This window comes from Magallana gigas, chromosome 2 (assembly GCF_963853765.1).
Source record: "Magallana gigas chromosome 2, xbMagGiga1.1, whole genome shotgun sequence".
NCBI classification, from domain to species: domain Eukaryota; kingdom Metazoa; phylum Mollusca; class Bivalvia; order Ostreida; family Ostreidae; genus Magallana; species Magallana gigas.
In genome coordinates this window covers 46052286-46072756 of record NC_088854.1, presented here as the reverse complement: position 1 = coordinate 46072756, position 20471 = coordinate 46052286, and the positions used below count along the sequence as shown (strand labels likewise).

Below are 20471 nucleotides of genomic sequence, written 5' to 3'. Positions count from 1 at the left end.
CTTGATTTCCATGAGGAAATTGCTTTGGGAAAAACGATAATTTTCATGTCAGATGCTGAATGTTGTGTTATTTAAACTGCTGCAGGAATGGGAGTGACTAGCATTGACTTTTATTAAAATGTTCATGCAACAAGCTAAGTAATTTTATATGAATTTGAAAAATTGAAGTGAGAGACACTGTCTATGCTGGGTGGAATATTCACACCAAATGGCAAGAAAAGGATTGAGGAAAAAATATTGCAGTGATTACACCAAGTTAGTTGCAAATTTTGAGTTTAATAGGATATAAATGTAGTTTCCTTATTTTGGGAAATCCTTGGTTTGTTTTGCAATGTTTACATCACATGAGGACATGTATCATCATTCAGAGCTATATTTATACCAACAAGAGATCTCCGCATCACAATCTGTGTCCATGCATCCTATCTTGGGAGGATGCTATCCCATCTTAACTAGGTAGTCAGCCTACTCTGAGAGCATTTGCAGTAGGCACTCAAACTGCTTGTCAATATCCTTGTTTATATGAGGAAATGGTAAAAAAATGAAGTGCTTGTAAATTTAAGATACAAAGGCACACATGGAATCAGTTAATACAATTCAGATATTGACAAAATATGCCAGTCTTGGTCATTCACGTATCTAGCAACTTTGCTTTTGTTCAATTGTGCTTGTTATTGGTTAAACTGTACAATCTGAATATTTTTCCATCAAAAATCAGAGCAGTGATGATGGAATGTTCCTTAGTCCAAAGTAGAGGTAAAAAATTTTATTCTGAACTTTTTCAACATACATGTGTATGATTACCAGGTTAGTGAACCCTTTTTTTTTTTATGAAAAATGAGCAATTTTTACTTTGGTCAAAAGTTGTAATTTCCTTTGTGAAATGCAACCTTTAATTAGCTAATTCTATGGTTATTAATTATTATTTGTTGAAATATTAATTAACAAAACACATGCAAATGGTAAACGTACATAATTTTTCAACCATATCACATCCCTACAAAGTTTTATCAAAGCTTTCTCTATCCAGTGTCTAGATCATGGGTTTATCTCCATGCAGAGACTTTTCCCTTGGATTATTTGGTAATGGTGTATCTAGCAACAAAACAATTTGTCTGTTTAATGCCTGTCCTGTAAATTTACCTCCTTCATGAACCATCACGCCACTGCTTTTACGTATACACGTATATTTTATTTCAAAAATCACAGACAAGTTTGTTACCACATACATGTAATGCACTCTGTAAATTTAGTACTACAACATATGCTATAAACTGATACACATACAAATGTGCATGCCGTATTATCAACCTCTCTCCAGTTAAAACATCTGAATTGTTAGGTAAAATAAGCCCTTGGTCAGGCAAGAAATGACCTCTAAAAGATTAAAGCAGAAGTTTCAGGAACATCATTTCGTAAATTGCATCTGCCTATTGTCTTTGAGATGATGAGTTCATTTGGATGATGCATACATGTATACGGTATATCAGTGTTTGTCCAAAGCTTTCTCAAGAAGTTCGTTGAGTCGATCTACCATGGTTCGAGGGTCGTCCACTAGACCAGCGTGTATCATCGCATTGTCATACAGCTGAAAAACAATAGAAAATCTGTCAATAAATCCTCATATTATCTTATTGACCCAGTTTATAAATCATATCAGTATAATTGTGGCAAATACACAAACTTATTATGGTACCAAACCCATATCATCTACTCCATTTTACAAGTACACATGTATTTCAAAAATTATTTTTTCATGATATTCAATCAACCCACAAGTTTTTGCAGGTCATAACTTAGTTGTCCTTTTGTCCTAATGTGTGAGAGCAAGTCCTTTTTTGGGGTGGAGTGGAGTGTGGCCTACATTTAAGAGAGATAAAGGTTGAAAATGTTGACTTCTAGATAAAGATCGCTACATATCTGGGTACCTATAAACAGTGAATCTCTCATCAACTAGGTACGACCGACTCGAACTAGTTATCATGCAAATAAGTCTGATAATAATCTGCATTACTATGAATTGAGCCTAGCTCAGAGTAGGATAAAAAGGTTAAAAAAAAAAAAGATTTCAACTGATAAAAAAATAATTTCTATCAAGATGGATAAATGGTAAATGGAATATTGTTCCAAAATTTATACATATGACATTTAAATGTCAAGCTTATCTTTGGACAACTCCCACCTCTGAAAATAAGGATCTCCCAGATTCTCCCTCAGAGTCCCTCCACTCCCTCTAGTAAACATTCTTAAATTGTATGATTTCAATAACCATTACATGGGATAAAGTATTGATAGTTCAAATCATTTCAGGGGGGAGGGGTGTATTTTTTTTCATCCTTGTTTTTGATCTTAGTTAATAAGCTTGTTCGAGATTTATTCTACAGGTATGTTTGGCATCATTTAAAATGTCAAATTTAAATTATTGAGAAAATTTGAGTTACAAGTAGACTACCTGTAATTTAATATCTATTTTTCAAGGTTTTATAAGGAAATTTGTCAATTATGGTAAAAGATAACTTCAATGAGTGTACCATGGATCTACTGTATACAGTGAAATATTCCCTTTTCATTTTAGCTCCTTTGGACCCCAATGACAGCTGACAAATTTAAGACTGGGCGAGTTCTAATGTCTCAGATTACCTCTCTTTAAGGTGGCTCACTACACCTTGAAATACTTTCTCAAATCAGCAGAAAATTACTTGATTATGATAAATATCATAATGGATAAGAAGTATTTAAGTCAAATAGGCAAAAAATGTGCAATTTTGGATAAATTACATTTTCGAAAACTTTTAATTCAGTAAACAAGAACAAAAGCTCCAGGCGGATTCGAACTCATGATCTGCGGTTCATAAGCCCAATGCTTTAACCACTGAGCTACGACGATATACAACCGAATCGAACGATATAAACAGTTTAACAAAATATTTAAATCGCCATCTTGTGATGTTGTGTCTTAAAAAGTATAAGTATGGGTGTAGTGAGGTACCTTAATGAGGTGTAGTGAGGTACCTTAATGAGCACAACTGTGTCTGGGCAAATTATAGACAAGAAGAAACGATTTGCAGAGTATAAGGGCAAAATAAAACAGGACAAAAGTTACCCAGTATTAGGTATACTCCATTAACAAACTGGATCTCCACGGTTAAAAGGAATGGTGCTCATCGCAGGTTTTCAAGGTGTTAGGTGGATGAAAGTCATCTACCCCCCCCCCCCCCCCCCCCCCCCCCCGGATGGGTCTCCAGCCTATTGCAGGTAAACCTCCAGCATAAGCATGTACCCACTTCACCTTTGTAAACTTAGACAATACAGATAAAGTGTCTTGTCTAAGCTAATCACAGCACACAATATCAAGTGACCACAGCCGGTCTCCAACATGTGACCTTTTGGATACCGGCCCACCACCTGTGACCACTGAGTCATAAGCTCCTTTATTTATACTGTACTCCATACAAAGAGTTAAATCTAATTAATGAGCAAATTCAGTAATATTCAAAATAAAGTAGATTCATATACAATATATGCATATTTTATATCAAAATACTTTTGTTCATGAATTACATGTAGATCACTGATCTGAAGATTTCATGTCCTGTGTACAGACAATGCTAATGCTTTATGATGACACATGACCTGGTCATTATAGTTCAATAGACTACGGTAGTCAAGCCATCAATGGGTATCTCTCAACCTAATACACCTGTATTATATGACTGCAAAACATTAAAAAGAGTTAGAACCCAGCATTGAGAACAGGATGTTTCATCCATTAAAGGGACTTGGACACGATTTTAGATCAAAAATTTTATTCTTATTTTTGATGTATAAAATGGTTTACTGGTGCATTTTAAATGATTGACTAAAATATTGGACGTTAAAGTCAAGTTACAAACGAGATACAGAGGTAAGAATTGGTTGTTATGTAAACAAAGCCCGAGTCTTATAGTTGTTTACAAAATATGTAATGTAGAGAATTACCATTACTTAGACAAAATGACATGTGAAAAACAATTTAAACTACCGTAATTCAATATCTTTATAAATTCTATTATCAACAAAAGAAAGAAACATTTGATTGAAACTTACACCAATACAACACATATGTAAAAAATGACAATATTTGAGCTTTGTTTACAAAACAAAGAATTATGAACACTGTATCTTGCTTATAATTTGATATTTGACTTTCAAATTTTGTCATAGCATTTTAAACTTCTATATTTATCAGTATAAACCTTGAAAATGGAAAAATAAAATTTTAAGTCAAATCGTGTCCAAGTCCCCTTAAGAATTTTATATAATTTCCTCAGAAACAAAATGAAAATGACACCAGTATGGTGGAAAAGTTTACACATTGAATCAGCTTGCCTTGGTGGGTTAGTACAGAAATCAGGAAAGATAACCCTCGCTTACCTGTTCCAACACCAATCTTCCCAGATCTGGATTGTTGGTTTGCAGGGAATTTAGTTTCTTTATTAAAGGATGACTGCAAAAAAGAACAGAATATCCATTAATACTATGTATTTAATTTCCTTTTTGTCAATTGTCCTCTAGAACAAAATAGCCATGATAGTGCACATAATACCAATCTTTGGCTTCTTATGAAAAATAAACTCAAAAGGTAAAAATTGTAGTACAATACTAGATTTAGTCAAGGTCTTTTTTAATAAAAGAATAGCTAAAATGATTAAAAATGTTTCTTGAAATTAAATTTTCAAGATTTGGAAGCAGTCACAGTGAAGCAATACAGTTATAACAAGGGATTGTTAAAATTAAGTGTGTCCTTGAATTACTGGTACTTTGGATTTATTTCTAGTGTGAGGATTTATAATTTGAGTTAATACTTTTGATCTCCATGGTTAAATAAAGTTCAGTTCAGTTCATCTCCATGGTTTTATTTCTTTGCATAGGGTTATAAATTACCATCTAATAGTAAAAATCTTCATTCATCTCTTTTGATTACCTTGGGTTAATTTCTAGTGTGGGTTGATTACACTGGGTTAATTTCTAGTGTGGGTTGATTACCTTGGGTTAATTTCTAGTGTGGGTTGCAGCAGCCTGTATCTCTCCTCCTGACTTTTCCCTGCCAGCGTGGTCCTCAGAAAATGTCTGGCTGACGCCATCTCAGCCACCGTAATCACACAGGGATGGGAGGACAGCCTCTTTGTTACCTAGTTCATACAATTACAGGGTGTATAGTTGTATCTGCATGTCTATATTTCAAACTCTAGCCTATAGAGGACCACAAACTGATCCATCATTTCAGGTACAGTTCATCTGAAAGCTGTAGTCACATTTAAAAAGCACAACATTATTTCAATGTTTTGTATAGATTTATCTGGTACACATCAATATTAACAGAAGAAGATAACAAAATACTGTACAATCATTATGATACTTTATTGGTAGTGTTAAATACCAATAAATATTTTAAAATAGCTGTTTGTAAATCTATAAATACAACAACAACAGCTGAATATAATTTTACCCATGATGCATTTAATGATAAAAACATTGACTGACCTTGACCTTGCTGACTTTGTTCATGAGGACATTGGAGATCCAGTCCATCAAGTCCTTGGCCTCGTTCCTCGAGAGGCTGCCCGGCTCGCCCTCTTCTATCTCCCCGTCCTTGTCCACGCTGGTGATCTCATTCTCAATGGACTTGAGATTCTTCTTATAGAACTGGCCCAGGTTCATCAGGACTAGTTCGTCATAAGGCTCGTATAGGAACAACACCTCCTTGTCCTCCTTCTGTAGGGCCTCTAAGTACGGGGACCTCTCTGCCAGCTGCCGACTGATCAAATATAAATGTACATGTACAACAAGTACAGACAGCGGTAAATCAAGCACTCATAAGTTATATGTACTGATTTTGTACATCAGGATGGTAAAGTGCTTATTACCCGGTATAAATGGCTACATAAAATAACAAAAACTTCTGTTGCAATGCTTCCTGTTCAAGAGTTTAACCTCTCAAATAAAAAACAAATTTATCTAAAAAATACAAGGAAATTTGTAAAGAGCATACTTTTGATTAAAACCAGACAAACTTTAGGAATCTTTTACAGAATGTATCTGGCTTAGTTTGTACTCTCAATAGTAATCTGTACTTACTTTGGAGCAGACAGGTAGAAAATATCCCTTGCTCCGGCCTTCATTCTGTCTGCATACTCATCCAGGCCAATCAACTCTCCAGGGGCAGTCTTAGATGACTCAAATCTCAACAGTTTAGCTATTCTTTCCTACAAACACATTTTCCAATTTTCTACATAACAACACAAGAACTGGTAAAAAGAAAATAACTTCAATATTCAAATTCTCTATAGACAGCCTTAATTCTACATTACAGATTAACATTTGCCTGTCTTGATATTATACAGAGCTGAACAAGAAAATTATCATCATTCATTGTAATGATTTGAGAGCATGGTCTACATATATGTTTTACTTCTATAGATGTTAATCCCCATGATTAATATACTTTTGAACTTTCACACCTCAAATGTATCTATTGAGCTCACCCTTAGATCCTGATCGTGTGTAGTCACAATGCCCTCTCTAAAGAACAGTCCGTAGTCCTCGTAGAACTGTAGGTAGGTCTGAGGGTCCTTCTTACTCTGGTCCATGAAAAACTTGATAATCCTGGTAGTCAGCACATCATTCAACTTCCTGGGAAACATGGAACAACATTAACAGTACAAAGTTATCAAAGATAGCAAAATTACTAAAATCAAGATTGTTTTTTTAATTTCACACAATGTAAATATGTAAAGCCACATAATGCTACATGAACATGTATCACGAAAACAAAAAAAAATGTAATTTTTTTTTACAGACTGAAAAAAAAAATAGAAAAAATTATCAATTCTCAATATCCAAATCATAGAACAATTCTTCATAAATACTGTACCGTATTCTAGCTCAGTGACTCGTTAACATGTCATATTGAAAGCACTGGTAGTTTGTATGTAAACGTAAAATACAAAACAAAGAATGAAATCTTATTGATACCTGATTAAAGCACTGTCTTGTAGAAGTTCTCTACTCAGATTCAGGGGAATATCTTCACTGTCAACGACACCTGTTGGAAAACAGAAATTCATAATCTCACAGACAGAACTCATCACACAATTCTTCTAATCATGCACAGATGATACTGTAAATTCCTTATTTTACGCCAGTTCTTAATTCCGCGATCCTGTCGTTTTGTATCAAATCGTGAGAATATAAAATCCCGATTGTGGAACTTTTATCCGAATCTCTTATAGTTCTCAACACTGAGAAAATTTGAAATGAGATTTTAAAATTCATGACAGTTGGTTCTCAGAATTTTAGGTGGATATTAATTCCTCGAGTTTAATTATGAATCTACAGTTTAGTCCATAATGACAACTACTTGCAATCATAATTAGACAAACTCTTACCCTTCATAAACCGAAGCCACCTAGGAAGGATGTAGTTGGCCTTGGGCATGATCATCACTTTCCTACTGTACAGATTCACGCTCACGTCTGTCTCCCGACTCATGTCAAACATAGCTGTAAAAGCAGAATAACAAATTGAAAATAAAGAAATCATGACAAAATAATAGAAATATCGTTATTCCTGATCTAACGTTCAAATATTTAAATCTTTTTGTACCAAGACAATCTATAAAATTTTCCTTTTTAAAGCAATCAAAATTTTTGACTGACCATATTGATAATACAATTTGATTTGATATTAAACAATTTTATATATAAATCTATACCCCTATTAAGATGATCTTAATTTTCTTTTAATGCTATCAAAATTTTTCACTAACCATATTGATAATTCAATTTGATTTGATGTTAAACAATTTTATTTAAAAACATCAATCACAAAGATTTTTAGTTGACGCTCAAAGCAATCACATACTTGGTTTATACTCAGGTACGTAGAACAAAGCTCGAATGTTCAGGGGTGCATCAATCTTGTACTGAAGCACGTAGCGAGGTTTGTCATACACATTTCCGATAAAGCGATAAAACTCCTCATGCATGTCATCTGTAATACTTTTTGGATCCATCATCCATAGGGGCTGCATAAAAAACACCACACATATAAAATAATATTTGCTCTTTTTATTCCTAACATAAGCATTACATGCATTAGTATGTGTATTTCACTGGCTGCAGTAAATGTGATTTTGGCAAATTTTCAATTCAAAATAAGCTATATAGCGATTTGGAAATGTTTGAGCTTTAATTTTTGTAGAATATTTTTATCTATGAAAAAAGCAGCCAATCTTGACAACGAAATCCAAAATGTTAGTATGATACTGTGCATCTACTTGTAACTAGTGTATTACCTGCACAATGTTTGCTCGTTTTCCATTCAGGTAAATAGGAACTCCAACAAAGTTGCTGTATTTCTTGATAACCTCTGCAAAGTAACCATGACATTAATACACAAGAACATGAATAAAAAAAAATTAAGATCATTAACTGATAAGAAGTTCTGTTCATTTATTTTTGCTACATGGATATGTTAATGTTGATTAACATTCAGACCTTTGATCCGATCCTCTTTGGCGTAGTTGTAGCTGTCGCCCTTCAGATGAAGAACTATTTTGGTTCCTCTCTGCACCCCCTCAGCTTCAGCTATGTCGTAGCTCCCAGTGCTGTAAAGAGGACACAACGATTATACAGCACTACTGGTTCTCTCTGAACTGAAAATCTGTACATTTAGACATAGTGCCACCTATCAAAATGAACTACAAACTCATTCACATATAATAGCTTGAATAAGTCTATGACCTTTAGTAAAAATCATTGCGCAGAGAGCTATTTGGAAAAACATCAATTAAATAAAGTCTAGGAGACTCATCTACATGTAACATAATTTAACACAAACCAAACAAGTAGTATATATCTCAGTTTATTCATCATCTTCTATCATAATAAAGTTTGCAATCAAATAGAAAATAAAACTTTATCTGTTAAAAATAATGTCTACATGGAAGAAAACCAGTGTACACGATCTTGAAATTGAAATCTTAAAGTCCACATCAAAAACTTTGTTCCCCCATGATAAGTGTCCTTACCCATCAGAGGTCCAGCAGAAGGCCTGACAGCCTGGCTTGTTGGACTGTGAGTACACCTCCACCTTCTCCGCCACCATGAACGACGAGTAGAAGCCCACTCCAAACTGACCAATGATGCTGCTGCCAATATCTCCGGGCTTCTTGGAAATGGTTTCCAGGAATTCCTACAGCAAAAGGTGATTATTAACGACACAATAAATGTGTCTTCAGTATTTTGGCATCCTTTATATGAGTGGTTAGTTCTCCCTGTTGGAAGATATGTTATTCCTGAAGGATAAATGATGTTCCTGCTTAAAGTGATTTGCAGAAAAATTAAAAAAAAAATCAATGAAATCCATCCTTAATACCTTAGATCCTGATTTGGCAATTGTTCCAAGGTTTTCAATCATTTCTTCCTTGGTCATACCGATGCCAGTATCCTATAACGTAAAGATCATTTAATAACTTTATTCAAAGTTTGTTTCTTCAACATAAATACTAAAAGCATTCATGAAACCCTGACCAAGTAACTGACAGAAATGCTATTCAAATGTACATGCGTATAATAAATGTAAATACAAGATATAATGTGTTTTCCCTTAACTACAAATTAATTAATATCCACTAATAATAAACAATCAGTTAAAAATAAACATGTATTAAGTACTTGTATTGTAAATGTCTTTTTGTCTTCATCCACTCCGATGTGGATCTCCAGGGGAACATCCGAGTCTCGGATTTCGGAGTCTGTCATCTGTTGATATCGTAGCTTCTCCAGAGCATCGCTGGCATTAGAGATCAACTCCCTGATAAACACCTGGAGTTAAAGAAAAGGTTATTAGAGAATTATGTGTTATCATTAATCTCAGTAAATCCCACCAATACAGTACACAGTACAATGATCACTTGCATAAATCCTCCTCAATAGGGAATCAATTCTAATGTGAATCCTACATGGTCAATTCCAATTTTGTTTTCCTATAGCGTTTGCCAGTTGAAATAGTTTGAAATGTTTAACTAGTGCTTTGATAGGATACATCATATGATCAGAGACTATGTTATTTTATATACATTCATACCATCTAGCATTTTCTCTAGTAAATAAGGAGCATGCAAGTTATCATAGGATTTACCTCTTTTTCTGAGTAAAGTGATCTGGCAACAATATCCAGTAACTTTCTTGTCTCTGCTTGAAATTCATGATGATCCGATGGCCCTGGAAAAAATACATAATTGAAATCCAAGTTTAAGTACATGTAGCAGTCTATCGCTTCCGTAATTATACCAAGACCAGTTATAATGAGTTCTATTTGACAGACCTCACTGTGTTGAACTGTAATCTCAATCTCAGATGAGAGAATTGCAAATTATATATTATCAAAAATTAAAAAATAATTTCCCTCAAAATTAAAAAAAACATGATCTAGATTTTTACTTATATTCACACAAAGTCACACATTTTGATAAGAATATGTGTATCTTTAAAAAAAAAACAAGTATTGGGCAAGAAGACACACATGCAATGCGTGGTTATTAAAGCATATGCATTTCAAGGAGAAACAACCACAAGCTCTATGACAGGTTATATTCAATAAAAGTTGCACCTTAACTCACCTTTTGACCTTTCAGTGTCTTTTATGATGCTGTGGTAATCTTCCTCTTGTTCAGTAGGTTCAGCGTTGACAATATTTTCATTGTCAGAGCTGCAGTAGTAAGAGGTGGTACTAAATGAGCGCTGCAATAATGGTTTTCTTCGGGAATGGTAAACAGGAACAAAACCTAAAATTAATAAATTCTCCATATCAACAATTAAAAATAAATATGTAATTCTTGATTTAATTTGAAAATACATTTGAATAATTTGAAATTTTCTTGCAAAAGTTTCACCCATGCTTACAATTAAACGAATAAAATAAAAACGTGTAACAAAGCTATGATATAAAAATAATAAATGAATTGTGAGGGGTCATGCAAGAAGTATATCAGGAAAGGTATGGAAAAAAAAAATACAAATCATTTGTCAAATGTGACTTCTAATTTTTTATGGTGAAACTATTACACAAGAAAGTTGATAAAAATTAGATATGAAAAAAATCAGAGCATACCTGGGGTCTTTGTATGTTGATTCTTGTCAATAAATGCTGTTGTGCTGTATCTTGAATATGACCTCAAAATTGACAAAAAGGATCTTCGGCTTGACAGCACACATGTGTAACTGGAGGCAGCCATTTTTCAGCGACCTTGAGATAAATCTAATATTAAAACCAAATACGATTTTTTCCGGATTTCCATATTTTTTATTGACGCACATTCAATTTGATTAATACAATACCACTGAATATAGTTTTAAATTCAGTAAAAAAAAAAAGAAAGAAAGAAAGAAAGAAAGAAAGAAAACCAAAAAAGGTCACGTTTTGGTATAGACTGGTTTACCTTTCTCGAGGGCAAAACTGTTTGCACATAGTCAGTCTTTTCCTGTCCTTTCAAAACGTCAAATGTAAAAAAAAAATAAAAATTGGGGGGGGGGGGTTGTAACCACTGATCTGTTATTCTGTTTTTATACTACTTAGAAATGGTATTACTGAACTTCGCTAACAATAGATGAAACATTTGAAAGCTTTAGATAATAGTTCATAACTGTACAAAATAATTTTGTCGAAGAGTTTGTCATGGTAATACTGTAGATATTAATTTTTTCCCAAACTTTACGCTTGAAATCTTCTATTATACTTAGATCCATTTACAGGAAGCATGTGTAGTTGTACAATGTACTATGTGCAACTAACACTTCCTCGATAATAAATACCTTTTTTTTCCTTGAGAACTCGTTATTCATTTTTTAGAGTTATAAGTGATATACTAGTATTGCCCTCTCCCATTCTAGAACGGAAAAATCAGACATCTTTTGCTAATTTAAGATAAATTCAGGAAACAATCGTCGGGAAATACACATGCGGAAATTTGTTTCTATTGTTTTTGAACATTTTTTGTCACATGCAGCTGCGAAAAAATGCGCCAAGAATTTGAAGAGTCTTCACTTATTTTACTCTCAAGATAAAAAGAATATCGATATCCTATACATAAATAGAATTCGGTTGGATCAAATAAGCGACCACAAAATCAGACCCTTACGTTACCACTTGGACACGTATACAGGGTGTTTTATTAATTTTCAACACGAAGAATACGTTATCAAAAATTATTTTGATGCAACATATTTTTTCATGACATGTGTGGTACTAATCGGAACATCACTCGGCCTTTTCCGTCGAGTCAAGATGACGGAAAATACCGGGTGATTTTTTAGCTGGTGTGGAACATAATGTTACTCCTTGTGACACATATATTTCATATAAATCATTTTACATACGGTTGACAAAGCTTGTAACGTGGAACTGGACGATCTTTCCACTCATTTCAACCATTATTTGTTAAAATCATGACTATATTATTGTTTTTAATCTTTATGCCCATGATCCTTACTTGGTGAATTAACATAACCAATTCCGAATTTCTTTAGTTCTAGTCAATTCTGTATATATTTCAAAGCATACCAGTATTTTTCATTCTTCCGTATGTCCCACACTTGACCATGATTTATGTTGTAAATGTGTGGAATATAATTGGCCCCACTGTATGCTAATTAAGCGCACTGTACCTCTCTCTACCGTAAATACTGTCCTTATATGCATTAAATTAAATTCAAACACATGTCATTATAATATTGATATAAGGGTAGTAATATATATATATATATATATATATATATATATATATATATATATATATATATATATATATATATATATATATATATATATATATGTTAAACTTTAAAAAAAAAACCACTATAGATGTAAAATACTACATGTACATCAGACGTCATGCATGATCACGCATATCTTGCATTATATTTCTTCCTGTTAATGTGAATTTTCATCTTTAAACGCTGTGTATTATTGTCAGAAGGAATTTTTAACTGTCTGGTGAATCTGTATACAAAAATGCCGTGGTGTACATTGGTTGTGATTTTCTTAGTATACATGTACATGTGTGTTAGATGTAATTCTTCAAGTGCCCAAAACTCGCAATGTCCGGAACAGTTCTGTAATTGCTCAAAACGACAGGTATCCTGTGAAAAACATGGCCACCATTTACCGTTTATTCCGCCGATTCCAAAAGACACGCTAGTTCTCAAGTTCACGGGAAATTTCTTACCCCTGATCAGTCAAGAGACCTTCCGAAATGTGACGTCTGCTCGGCTCAAAGAATTGGTTCTTGGTGGGAATGGCATCCAAAACATAACAAGTGACGCCTTCGAGGTCTTTCCACGGTTGACCTTCCTGGACCTTAGTGGGAACCAGTTTCCTGTCTCCATACTCAGGGAGAGTTTTTATGGACTTCGCCACAGCAGTCTGAAGAAGTTATTCCTCATTCAGATGGCGCTTCCGGACTTACCATTGGACATGTTCGAGTATTTGCAAAATGTCTCTACACTACAAGGAATTTCATTAAATTATAATAATATATCAAATTTAGTTGGGAGTGTGTTTTCAAAGATTCGAGGACTTCGAAACCTTGGTCTTAACAACAATTCAATTACAAACGTGGACTTCGGAGGCACACATTTAGAAGTTGTTCGACTTCGCTGGAACAAACTAACTACGGTTCCAAGATTTTGTGACAATGCAAGGAAACCACTAGCCCCAAGGCTGCGAGTTCTTGATTTAGGTCACAACCTTATATCTCAGATAAACAGACATAATTTTTGCGGCAGTTGTCTTCCACGACTCCGTAATCTCACTTTAGACGGGAATTTGTTCCACAAAGTTCCTAACAACACGTTCTCCGACCTCCCCTCACTTGTTCGCCTCTCCATAAAGTATCTGCGCTCATTCGATATAACTTTCGAAACCACCTGCTTCAACAGTTCATCAATGCGCCTGCTTTACATTGCTAACCACATGAGTATGTTTGATTCCAAATCAAGAACGGACTACAAAAACATTTTTCGGTACTGTCGCGGACTCAATGTGCTGGACATGACGAGAATTCGACTGACTACATACGACGGGGTGATGCTTTATGAGCTTCTGCACCACTTAACCAATCTGACCAAACTGGTTCTCCAGAGCACGCTGGTTCTGACACTCCCCGAGAACTTATTTTCAAGAATGCCTTTTCTGGGTAGCTTGCATCTTGACCACTGTTATTTGAGCCAGTGGAAGCTTGGAGTTTTTCGAAACGTGGCATCAGTTAAAACCCTCTATCTCGATCACAACGAAATTGCCATCATCAACCAGACTTCCTTTCCAGCAGAACTTCTGCGAGGCCTGAAACAACTGTCGCTTGGTTATAACCCGTACCTGTGTACGTGTGATATGGTATGGTTCCGAGAATGGACCGGGAACAATACAAAGGTCATGTTAAACTGGCCTTATGCATACAAGTGTAAATCTCCACGTGAATGGGCGACAAAACTCTTCTCGGATTTTTCTCTGTCCTACTCGTACTGTCATCCATTGAGTCCCTACGTCATTGCCGCAATATCGACGGCCGCTGGAGTGGTCCTGATTGTGATAGTGGTGGGACTGTTCTACCATTACCGGTGGCACATCAAGTATTTCTTCTATCTCATGCGAGCCAGGAAACGCGGCTATGAACCGCTACCCGGCGGCGATGACGATTTCATTTATGACGTATTCGTTGCGTATCATTCGGATGACCGAGTCTGGGTAATATCGGAGCTGATTCCATGCTTGGAAAGGAAGGAGAAACTCCGGCTCTGTCTCCACGATAGAGATTTTGAAGTTGGGAAACTGATAGTTGATAACATAACGGAAAAGATTAACAGCAGTCGGAAAGTGCTGCTTCTACTCTCCAATAACTTTATACAGAATCGGTGGTGTAAATTCGAGATGGCAATGGTCCATGCTCGCAATGTGGAGGAAGACAGAAGTGACATTGTAGTAGTAATTCTGGAAAACATTAGAACACAAAACATGTCTAACTCCCTCCATGTTCTGTTAAAAACAACAAACTTCTTAGAGTGGTCAAACAAGAAGAGTGCAAAGGAACTGTTTTGGAAAAGACTTGTAGCTTCCGTTAAACCTGAAAGCTGTCAGTGATGTGTTTTGTACATAAGCATGTGCAGATCTAATGGGGGGATAAGACCCCCCCCCCCCCCCCCCCGGCAAACACAATTATCACTTAGACCCCCCCCCCGGAATTTTTTTTAGATCCGCACTTGCTATGTATTCTATTTGAATTTTAACTACATTTTAACTGGGCATATTGCCGATATTAACGTTTTTTGTACTACATGTGTATGCACTTTACATACACACAAACATTAGAACGTCTCAAGAAATTATGAAGGAGTGAGCTGGATGGTCAGCAAATTACCCATTAGATCTACCCGCAAATTTAGATATAATTGTATGGCCATGAACTGTTATCTTATTTAGGATTTAAATACCTTCTTGATACGTAATCAAAAAATGACCACGAATATCTAGCCCTCGGTCTTAATAATTTTTTTAATGTTGTTCAAATGGCAATTACAGTATATTTAGTATCGTTGATATTTTTAAAAACAAAAGCACACTTTTATTACCCCCCCCCCCCCATCCCCTCCCAAAAAGGATAAAAATGAGTCATAAGAGCGTGTGAAACTGATACTTCATTTTCTTTCCTTCCTCGTCTACTGTTCTAAGGTCAAAATGTTATTGACCTATACCGCATGTTTTGGTGTGAATGTTAAGTATCGTGTTGAGTATTCAGTATTTCTTGAGTATCCATTTTCGTTCTAACCAAACTACATGTATATGTATAAACACGTCATTATATATAGAACTTTATAAAACAGAAAAAAAACACAACACTTGAACATTTCCTGTTATTTTTTCAGAAATCGTCGTCTGGGGTGGGGGTGGGGGGGGGGTAGGTTTAGCTTATTACTTGCCAAGCCGATTCCCCCCACCCAACACACACACACACACACACACACGTACAAAAATGAACACACGGACGCAGAGGACCTTAAAACGTGTCGTGTCTTTTATTTGTGTGTGAAGAATCTTTTTAAACATATTCTGTATATAACATATTGTTATACTTTCATGTTAAATACTGAAATCTGATTGGTTAAGACGCAGTTAATAATATTTACTATTACCCTCAGCGTTAGCAACGCACTTGGCAACGGGTAACATTAAAAAATGTTACATGCGCGAAAATTATGCGCGTACGGTTCGCTGTAGAATTCACGTTATTCCTATATAAAAACAGTAAAATTTTCTTAAAATTTTTAAAAAAGACATTCAGTATAACAAAATAAATAGTGCCTGTTTGGGAGGATAACAGTTGAAATTGACACCCCTCGAAAACCATTGTCAACCTCCGCTTCGCGTCGGTTGACAATGGTTTTCTCGGGGTGTCAATTTCAACTGTTACCCTCCCAAACAGGCACTATTTATATATTACAGTCGAGGTTTCACAAATTGTTTTCCTGGTTTCGCTTCTACCGTATCCAAACCCCTCAAATTAAAAAAAACTTACATTAATGTATATATAGATGTAGTAATATAAAAAAAAAAAAAACCTCTCCCGAAAAGAGAAAAAACATGTTTCGGGAGGAGGTGGTAGAATATTCCTTATAATATACATTTCGTTAACAAATTACAAAAAGGCTCTGTGGTCCCAGGGTCAAATGCCTTTTTATGATTTAAATGAATTTGAAGCGAGCCATGTTTGAACTGAAAGTGTACATGTACTTCCGGGCATGTTTGGAGGGGGTATTGCATGCACATTATAGTGAAGATTCGGTATGTGAAAGCAATTACTGTATTGCGGAAACAGACACACTAGCCAATAGCTGTCTCCTGCTCATTATGTTCAAGAGGAAATCGGCGAATTCAACGATACGGGCTTTTTTTTCATTGAATATATTTTTGATTTTTTTTTTTTTACTTATTCAGTGCTTCACTTTCTTAGTTAATATCACATGTAACACAGGCGCCTGACGTTAAAACTATTTCGTTTAATAATAAAATTATCCCCTCTACTTTAATAATATTATGAACCGAAATATTTTAACATCAGGCGCCTACGTCATGTAATACTCGTACACATGTATGTATGTAATGTAATTATCATGTAATTATGTAATGTAATTATGTAATATAATTATCATGTAATTATCTACTGCCGCAACTATTTTCAGTTTATTGACATCATGCACCATGTTGGCATACATAACAATGAGTTCTTACCTCTGTATTTCCCTTATAACTTAAATTCTAACATTCAAATTTTGGTCAATCATTCAAAATGTGCAAGTAACCCATTTTATAGCTGCAGATCTGTAGCTCTCTGGTTGAAAAAATTCGGATAGACAAACAGATCTGCAGCTACCCATTTTATATTTAAGAAATAAAAATTTTGTTTTAAAATCGTATCCAAGTCCCTTTAAATATATATATATATATAAGTATATACATTTTTTATACTTGTTTGATATTTACCAAATGTACACTATTACTTTTTTTCGGCACTTTGATGATTAAGGCTTGATTTCACGTCTCGAATCCAGGCTTTCCCTAATATGTACGAATTGGAAAGTATTTGGGCATTAACCCGTTTCAAATCTGTCACTACGATTTGAAGCATTACAAAACAACAGTTGTCTTATAATTTTATTTAATTGAACAAATAATATCACTAATGGGGCGCACTTGATTGGGACCCTTCTAGAAGCAACAAGGAAGGTCAGAAGGGTTGGGATTTATATACATGTTCAGAATATGACGGACGATGAACTGAAAATCAAATTACTGCAGTTGTTGCTTTAACAGAATTTGAATTCTTTATAACATCAAATGTCGACGTCAGTTCTAAAAGGCAAAAATGACGACTGTTATTCTTGCATGTGCTGCAAGCTGAGCTATGTTCACAAATTTTATACATTTTTGCTTAAATCTTAAAAAAAACTAAGACTGGAGAATATATATTCAAAGAATTTTAATATTATTGTATTATTAACAAGTGTAAGTCATTAAAAATGTTTATGGTGAACTTTTTAAACCCCAAGTTATGCTTTCTGCAATTTATCATCAGGGTTTTATGCTTATTTTTGCAGATTTTCAGTAAGGCTATTCTAAAATAAAAAATGCGATTATTCACGGGACATATTTTTTGTTGAAACAACTCGAGTTATCTCGCTTCCATTTTTGGGCACAGTAGCGTGCACGACACGAGACCGCCAATACGATGTTTATTCAACAAACAGTATTTGTTTACTTTTAATCATCGCTGCAGTGGGTGTTGATGGCAATATCTCACTAGAAGAGAATTGAAACAACAAACACTGGACAAAGACGACTGGAAATCGTCAGTATAGAATGATCACAGTTACAGTTCATAACTATCGGCTGGCGAAGTATTAACAGCGAGGATGAAAAATGTTGACTATAAACGTCTCTTCAAAAAATTTCAGTCTGCAAAACATATGAGTATGATATAAAGTTAATCTAATAAGTATGAATTGTAGGCGATCATTAAATCAATCTAATTTTCAAAATTAAACATGAATAGTTGTAAGAGTAGACTACGTGATTATGTGTATTATGAATGCAGTCAATTTGCACCTTTGTATTATATAGTAGTCACATAAAAATGAAAATAAAAAACAAACAAAAAACTAAACTTTTTCTTCACGACAAATGATAACGAGTTAAATCACAGGAAACGAAGAATTGACAAGGAAGAAATTGACACGATGCTATTCATCAGCTGTTCATTGTTATAATAGTTCAGATAAATACACCCACAGCCAGTATTATCCAAATTCCATATTCTGTAGTTAAACAAATTCAGAAATATATCCTTGCACATTGACCTGAATTCATATCAAAAGAAATTCTCCAAAATTCCAATAAATTAATCATTTTAGAAATATCTTCAAAGAATTAATTTCCTCTAAAAATTTTCAGATTTCACTCATTTTCATTAAACATGCATTTTGAACACAATATATATCAATATAAAAAAAAATGTGTTCCAAATTTTGAGATGTTTTCAGATCCTTTTAAACTGTTTGATATGGTAATTTGGTTTGTTTTTAGTGCTTTATTTGACAGATGACCCACCATGGTCTGCTGATGATCACTGGAGCCTGCTGCCATGAATCGTGGGGAGGGGAGGTGATATATCCCCAATATCTCAGCGTTACACAACAGGTGCAGGTCTGTTAATGGAGACCATTTCACAGATGGGTGCTTGTTTTGAATATTGTCATAGAAACCATTTATTTAAAAAAAGCATTTTATTGACTATTACATAATTTTGACGATTTAGTTCTGCTGTATGGGCTTACACATTGTCATTTGAAGAGAAATTGTATTGTTAAAGATTTTTTAACAGGTATGATCAATGCTTGTTAATAAGAATGCCATAGATCCTAGGTCGCAACTCTAAAAAACAAAAAATGTCTTGTTATTTTTTAGAAGATTTTCAAACATTTTTAAAAGATGATATGTTATCTCTTCGAAACATGAATCCAACACAACATACCAAACCTACTTTTAATTAATCGCTGCAAATTAGAGGAAGGAAAAAAGATTTTTGGGGGCAGATTAGCAGGTGCACCCCCAGGCATAGATAACCCCTGTCCCCAGGGTTATCTGCTGTTTATAACTGTTGCGTTTCTGGAATTCAGTGAGGGGGATAGTGACACAATTATCATCAGTTCATCAGGTGGAACAGGAAACAAACCTAGAACTTCCATCATGGGGCAGATTTTGTAATTAAGACACCCTTCCAATTAAAAAATGGGAATTTTTCTTTCTTTTTATGAAATACATGTTGCCATCAATTATATTTGTAAAAAATGCATATACATGTGTACCAGTATTATTAATTGGGGATTTTTGTTTTATTTCAGATAGATGTACATATATGTAGGTATATGTACTGGTGAAAAGAAAATATTTACAGAATAATGATTATATAAATGTGCATAGGGGTTACTCTAAACTTGGACAAAGATTTTTTATTTTGTTTGTCAGAGAAAAAAAATCTATTATAAAGATCATAAAGGCAAGCAGACCGCAGTTCCTTTGGGAGAAATTTTGATATGAGAAATAAAAATTACACGTGTGCTGTTATTACAGAAACTCAAAAATTTTGATATTGATTTTTTTAATTGCATGTAAATTACCACAGGAATACCAGAAACAGGCTGTTGGATGCCAGAAAAAAAAAGGTTAGAAGCTGTCAGGCCTTTTGGTGTGTTCCATGACTTTTCATGCGTGGCTGAACAAGTTACAGATATCTTGGATCCAGTACTTGAGATAGCTAGGATGCAAAAAGCTTCTGCAGGTGACCAGGGAATGCATGTTGGAAATCATTGGACCGGATAGTA

General features: G+C 34.5%; 2 protein-coding genes across 2 annotated transcripts; one reads left to right on the top strand and one right to left on the bottom strand.

Annotated features, from left to right (window-relative positions):
* Positions 1–996: 996 nt before the first annotated feature.
* LOC117681366 (heat shock protein 75 kDa, mitochondrial) lies at positions 997–11289 on the bottom strand. Its single transcript, XM_034445536.2, has 17 exons — positions 11155–11289; positions 10664–10828; positions 10183–10265; positions 9717–9866; positions 9418–9489; positions 9071–9234; positions 8538–8647; positions 8336–8409; positions 7903–8065; positions 7428–7541; positions 7015–7084; positions 6525–6672; positions 6118–6245; positions 5524–5797; positions 5026–5171; positions 4414–4486; positions 997–1588 (listed from the first exon to the last, which is right to left on the bottom strand). The coding sequence occupies exons 1-17, from the start codon at positions 11276–11278 to the stop codon at positions 1487–1489; spliced, it is 2160 nt and encodes a 719-aa protein (XP_034301427.2). The 5' UTR covers positions 11279–11289; the 3' UTR covers positions 997–1486.
* Positions 11290–12916: 1627 nt separating this feature from the next.
* Positions 12917–15942, top strand: LOC117681365 (toll-like receptor 13). Its single transcript, XM_034445530.2, has one exon. The coding sequence runs from the start codon at positions 13054–13056 to the stop codon at positions 15175–15177; it is 2124 nt and encodes a 707-aa protein (XP_034301421.2). The 5' UTR covers positions 12917–13053; the 3' UTR covers positions 15178–15942.
* The last annotated feature ends 4529 nt before the right edge of the window (positions 15943–20471 follow it).